The sequence below is a fragment of the Aythya marila genome (assembly GCF_965140915.1).
Source record: "Aythya marila genome assembly, chromosome: 2".
Classification (NCBI taxonomy): Eukaryota; Metazoa; Chordata; class Aves; order Anseriformes; family Anatidae; genus Aythya; species Aythya marila.
The window spans coordinates 104,043,330-104,049,329 of record NC_139043.1 but is presented as its reverse complement, the minus strand read 5'-3'; the positions used below and the strand labels follow the sequence as shown (position 1 = coordinate 104,049,329).

The following is a 6,000-nucleotide window of genomic DNA, read 5'->3' as shown; positions in this document are numbered from 1 at the left end:
TGTGCTGAAGGCTGCGGGGAGCTGGAGGGGAGAAGGAGCTGGCAGGGAGCCTGGCGCCGTGACAGAGGGGGCGGATCCTGCGCACAGGCGGGGAGCGCCGCGCCCGAGCGGCCCCGGCAGCAGCGGGGCTATTTCAGGAGCCGGAGCCGGGGCCGGCACCGGGACCGAGCGGGGCCGGTGGGCTGAGAGGGGGCGGCCGGGCTAAGGGGGCTGCGGGCGGGGTGGAGGGGAGAGGGAGGCTTTTGGGGCGGCATCATAAGTTGAGCTGAGCCAGGCGGAGAGGGGAGCGGGAGGGGAAGGAGAGGAGGAGGAAGAGGAGGAGGAGGAGGAGGAAGAAAAGAAGGAGGAGGAAGAAAAGAAGGAGGAGGAAGAGGAGGAGGAGAAGGCGGCGGCTGCCGCCGCTGAGGGATTTGGGCTCGTTTCGCCAAAGCAAATCAGTGCTCGGGAGAGAGCGGCGAGAAGGAGGAGGAGGAGAAGGAGGAGGAGGAGGGGGTGAGGGGGCAGGGAGACGGGGCTCGGGCGAGAAAAGTGCGAGGGCTGTGTCTGGGCGAAGCAGAAGTGATGAGAAAGCCGGCGGGGAGGCTGCAGGAGGCTGCCGCTGCCGCCGCCGAGCTCCGCCGCCGGCCGCCCCCCCGGCGCCCCCGGCCCTCGCCATGGAGGCGCTGAACGGCCCCGGCCCCGGCCCCGGCGACTCGCTGCGGCCGCCACCCGGCCACCACCACCCTCACGCCGACAAGAAGCGGCCGCACCGCGCCCCCTCGCCCGCCAGACCCTTCCTCAAGGACCTGCACGCCCGCTCCGCCGCCTCCAGCGCCGCCTCCAAGCCTCCCCCGGCTCCCCCCAAGTCCCCCGGGCTCCCCGGCCGACCCTCCCCGCCGCCGGCCTCGCCGCAGCCGGGCGCCCACCACCCTCCGGCCGCGGGGCTGCTGGCGGCACAGGGCCGGCTCCCCCGCCGCCCCGCCGCCCCGGGGGCCAAGGCAGCCCCCGGCCCCGCCGCCCCCGCCGCCCGGCCGGGCTCCAAGGCCGCCCCCTGCGCCAAGCGGGCGCCCCGCGGAGCCGAGCCGGGCCCCGGCGGGCGGCCCGGGGGGCGGCAGCCCGGCGGCGGCGACGGGGTGGCGGCGGGGGGCAAGGGCAGGAAGGCGAAGCGGGGAGCCCCGCCGGGCAGCGGCCATGCGGCGGCGGCGGCGGCGGTGCTGGCCCGCGTGGGGCACACGGACAGCAGCTCCGACCTGTCCGACTGCCCCTCCGAGCCGCTCTCCGACGAGCAGCGCCCGGCGCCGGCCGCCAGCAGCGACGCCGAGTCCGGCACCGGCTCCAGCGACCGGGAGCCCCGCGGAGCCCCTCCGGCGGCCGGGCTCCGCGGGGAGCCCCCCCCGGGGCCGCAGCCCGCAGCCGGGAGAGCCCCGAGCCGCGGGGAGCCGGCCAGGGCGGCCCCCGAGGAGCTGCAGCGGGAGGTGGAGGAGCTGCGCTCCGAGAACGAGTACCTCAAGGTGGGTGAGCGGCGGGGCCGGGGGGATGCGGGGTAGCTCGGTGCCGGCAGCCTGGGCTCGCTCGCTGCGGTGGTGGCTGGGCAAAACCCAAACTCTTCCCGAAGCGGCGGGGAGCGAGGCTTGCTTTCCAGGAACTGCTCGCTTTTCCTCAATTCCGCCCGTTAAATGAGAAGGAACCGGTTTCCCCGTTCGGCACGGGAAGGCCGGCAGCGCTGCGTCCTTGCTTCTTCAATTTTTCTTTCTAGTTGAGATGCAACAGCACCCACAACCCAAGGTGCGCCCTCGGACAGCTCTGTGCATGCATCCCCCGAGAGGCAGGAGAGCTAAATTCAGGCGCGCCGTGCTCCGAGCCGGCTTGACCCGGCGAAACCTTTGGTTGGGCTTGTCCCTAGAATATGAGCTTTTGGCACAGCGGAGAGGCTACATCCATACAGAGCTATAAATAAACAGAGTCGGATAATCGTGTAAGCGTGGGTACTGCGCCGCTTGACGCTGCTGCTGGTGACAACAATGTTTGTTCCCTGATTTTGCAAACTCCACTTAAGTCAAAACAACCGCAGAAATCTAGGGGAGTTTTGCTCGAGTGAGGGCTGGAGCTGGGTGTAACCTTGGGAGAGAGGAGGATGGCAAAGATGTGAACTGGGCTTGCTGAGGGGTTTTGGCTAAGGGATGAGAAACGATGCTCAGCATAGCAAAAGGTTAGCAGCAGGGGTGCCGCAAGGTTCTCTGCTGGGGCTGGTGCTGCTTAATGAACTGGAGAAAGGAGTGAGCAATGATACAGCAAAATCTTCAGACGGCGTGAAGTTTTTCTTAATCTGAAGTCAAGTCCAGCAAAGACTGGGCAGAACGTGATAGGAGGCTTAGCCCTGGTGAATGAGTGAGAAATGAAGGCAGAGGACGGGAAATAAATCTCAATATTGAAAATCTGAATCACTCAGAGAGAAGGACTGAACGTGCACTTTTCTAGGTTTTAAATGCCTTGTGTTAGCTCAGGAGCATCCTGAGAGAAGGAGCAATGCAAATCACTGCTCAGTGTGAAAGTGCAGGCAAAATATGTTTGATTTCATTGGGAACTGAACTGAGAATAAGAAAGAAAATATTCTAATGTTTTATAGAGCCATAGCTGTTATGTGGACCAGTGGGTGTACCTGAAATACTGTGGGCACCACTGGTCATCTAGAAAAGGATAACACAGAAGTAGACCAATAACAATGATTGGCAGATAGCAGAGCCTTTATAGCACTCATTTGTTGGAAAACTCCGGGGTGTATTAGGGAAATGTAAGAAAAGTCTGTAAAATGATGAGCAACATGGAGAGCCTTTATTAAAAGCTTCTGTTTTACTTAACAGCCCAGAAACAAGAGGAGATGTAACAAAATCTGGGTTGGTAATAGGAATTGCTTTCAGGAGTAGGCAAACTGGCATTGCCAGCAGAGGTCCTGGAGGCCAGGAGCGTAGGAGTACTCAGAAAAGCACCTCTTTGGACATCTCTTTACATTAGAGGATTTCCACAATTGTGCTTACACTTTCACCCGGTATGAAGAATGTGTTAATCCTCCTGCTTCATTTTGAAGACAATTTGTAACTGTGGGAAGCTGAAAATAGCATTTGTCTGAATTGCCTGGGACCAGTTCTCATTAGGGTTTGGCAGTGGCAAGTCCTAGGTAAAGAACTTTATTCCACATTGGTTGAAACGTATATCTCTGTGTGGCTTCAAGTCTTTCACCTTGGTGTCTTCATCACCTGCAGCGTCAGGTCCCAACCCTCCTTTGATTTGGGCTGTAACCTTTCCAGGCCACAAGCATTTCAGAGACCTGCAGAGTAATGCAGGCTGCTTGCTTAGGGATCTAGTTGACTTCCAGTGGGCATTTGCTGGTGTCTGGAAATCCCTGAGCTGGCACAGTGAACTTTTCTTCTCCCTGGCCACCCCGGTGCATAAAGTCTTGGAAGCACTGCTCCTGTCCCAGATGGGTTGGAATCAGTCTGACAGCTCAGAAGCCATCGGGAGAATTCCCAAATTTTCTTTTCCTTTCCTAGGGAAACTTATTAAAGCGCTTCTCTAGTCTTCCACAAATTAAAACCACAGCGTTGCATGAGCTGTTGACGTGTGGGTTTGTTTCTTGCGTTTCTTACAAGGCAGTTCTCTTGTTTGGTGAAGGAGTGAGCTTTGTTTCTTGTTTAACTGGAGGGGGTTAAGAAATAATGGGGAGGCCGTCAGCTGTGAATAGACAAATGATTAGATAAATCCCAGAAGAAAACACTAATTTCCTGAGCGTGTCCGTATGCTGAGTTTTGTAGAGTTCACTCCTCTTCCCTCCCTACATCTGGAATGCAACAGTAAGTGCACATGATTTTAGAGCCTATTCCAGGGAAATTTCTCTTTCACACAGAAAGGACTTTCACATCTCTTTCACATCTCTATAACAGGATATAGAACGTACTCTCTCTGTGTGTATATATATGCACACATTGCATACAAAGACTTATTTAACTGTAATGGTTACTGGAGATAAAAGGGCTTCTAGAAGAAACAAAGTGAACACAATCACTTGTCTTTGTTTCTACCCCAATACTAGAAGGTCTCCCAGAACTCTCCATGGAAGCCTTGCAGAGCAAGCTGTTGGTGCTCCAGTTGTCTGAGACTCCATATACTGTGAGCCTGATCTCAACCTGATATAAAGTTGCCACCCTATGTATTTCCTGGCACTGTGATTTCATGCTAGATGGGGCTTTGGCTCCAGAAGTAGCGGACTGTCTGTAAAGTGAAGCATATACATGAAGCAGCTCGGGATAAGTGTTCACATGGTGCAGTTTCCCTTTTACTACCTCTGTGAAATTTCATCGTTGATTTCAGTTTCAGGAGTTTCTTGCATAACCTTCCCATGTAACATGCTGAAAGGCTGTAATACTACAACAGCAATTAAAAAGGTGTCACTTATTTGTTGAGGTGAAAGAGTGGAATTATGTCGTGGTGGCTGCCTCTGTAGTCAGAAGTTCATTGGTAAATGCTAGTGGAAGGTATAGGTTTAGTTACTGCTGTCCGGTCTCATTTGTAGGAGCAAAATACTGCCTGTGGAGAACCATTGTGGACTGTGCAAGTCCTGGGAAGCTTTGAAAGATTCTCCTTGTGGTGCAGATCCCTCTAAAGGATCAGGGTTCCTAAGGGAGAGGGACTAAATTTTAGCAATTAAAGATGTTTTCGCTTTATCTTGGCATAAGTTTGTTTCAGGCTGTTTTAATTAAGTAAGCTTGTTACCAGAAACAGCAGTGATACTTGACTTGTGAAATACAAGTCTGACACATGTTTTTCTCTTTACATCCTTCACGGACACTATTTGGAAAAAAAAAAAAAAAAAAAAAGAAAAAAAAAAAGCCTTGTCCATGAAGTGTAACACTTCTTGCTGTTCTTAAATGAAACTGGTGCTTGCTTTGCTTCACTGAGTGTTTGTGAGTGTCTTGGTACAAGTTCACATGCCCTAGATGCTATTACTGTGCAGACTAGCACAAAAATGTATTCTAAGCTATCCAGGATATCTTAGATAATCACCTTGTTTATCTTGCTTTGTCTTACTCTTTGTACTTTCATTTTTATCTGTGACACAGGGTGTATATAAGGGGAATAAGTGGCCACTCCTGGCACCTTACTGCACCCTGATATATCTACACAAAGCTCATTTTTGTTTAAAACTGCAGTGTGTGTCACATGGGGTTATCTTGTATTTCCCAGCTCCCTTGAAACTGTAGGTCCTTGAGTCTGTATGCTTGAGGTGAACTTCACTTGTGTACCTCAAAGGACCTTTGCCAAGCAAAGAACGATGCAAAGTGACGGGACCAAATATTTCCTTTAGCGAGGGTGACAGGGGTCACCAAAACAAAGCACAAACAGAGGTTCCGTTGCCATCTCACCTGGTACCTGGTGTTCCTGAAGCAAATAGCAGCAATAATCCTGCCCTGGGCTTGCAGCCTGTGTGATGGGCCTTGGGCCACAGCCAGCTGCTGGAGGGAAACATCACCTTGGGGGGGAATAGGGGAAGGGGACGGGGCCTTGGTGGCCCCAGCTGCGTCCCCACCAAAGCCCTGTGCTGCCTGGAGGGTAGAGGAGGCGATGTACCAGGACATAACCTCCATCTCCAGTGCTCAGGAGGTTTGGTGGTGGTGGTGCATCCGTCAGATGAGTGCTCCCAGGGCTTCAGATGCCCCATCAGAGGAAGCGTGCTGGCACAGTCACAGGCCCGGTGCTTGAGTGAAACAGAAAAGCTGCCAGACGCTCCTCTCTCTCTCACATCCTGCACACTCCAAGCAGCCCTGAAGTCAGCAGCTGCTCACAACCATTTGAGTTTTCGGTTCTCATCTTGTTTCACACCTCCGGTGTTCTGCCTTGGAAAGTCGTGCAAGCTTCAGGCAGCACCGGGTCGGTGCAAGGCTATGTTAAAGTAGTTTGGTTTGAGAGCTAAACAATACAATCAGGGGCCCAGGGGCTTTCAGTTCCTTAGCGTATTTTGCAAGAGGC

The 6,000-nt window shown here is 54.2% G+C and overlaps 1 protein-coding gene across 8 annotated transcripts in view; it reads left to right on the top strand.

Moving 5' to 3' along the window:
* The first annotated feature begins 490 nt into the window (after positions 1 to 490).
* The window catches only part of MTCL1 (microtubule crosslinking factor 1), a 104,262-nt gene continuing 98,752 nt past the window's right edge, over positions 491 to 6,000 (top strand). For all 8 annotated transcript variants that reach the window (XM_082753337.1, XM_082753336.1, XM_082753342.1 and 5 more), the window contains exon 1: positions 491 to 1,490. In XM_082753337.1, coding sequence (XP_082609463.1) covers positions 654 to 1,490 — 837 coding nt within the window. In that variant the 5' untranslated portion in view covers positions 491 to 653. The remainder of the gene's footprint in view (positions 1,491 to 6,000) is intronic.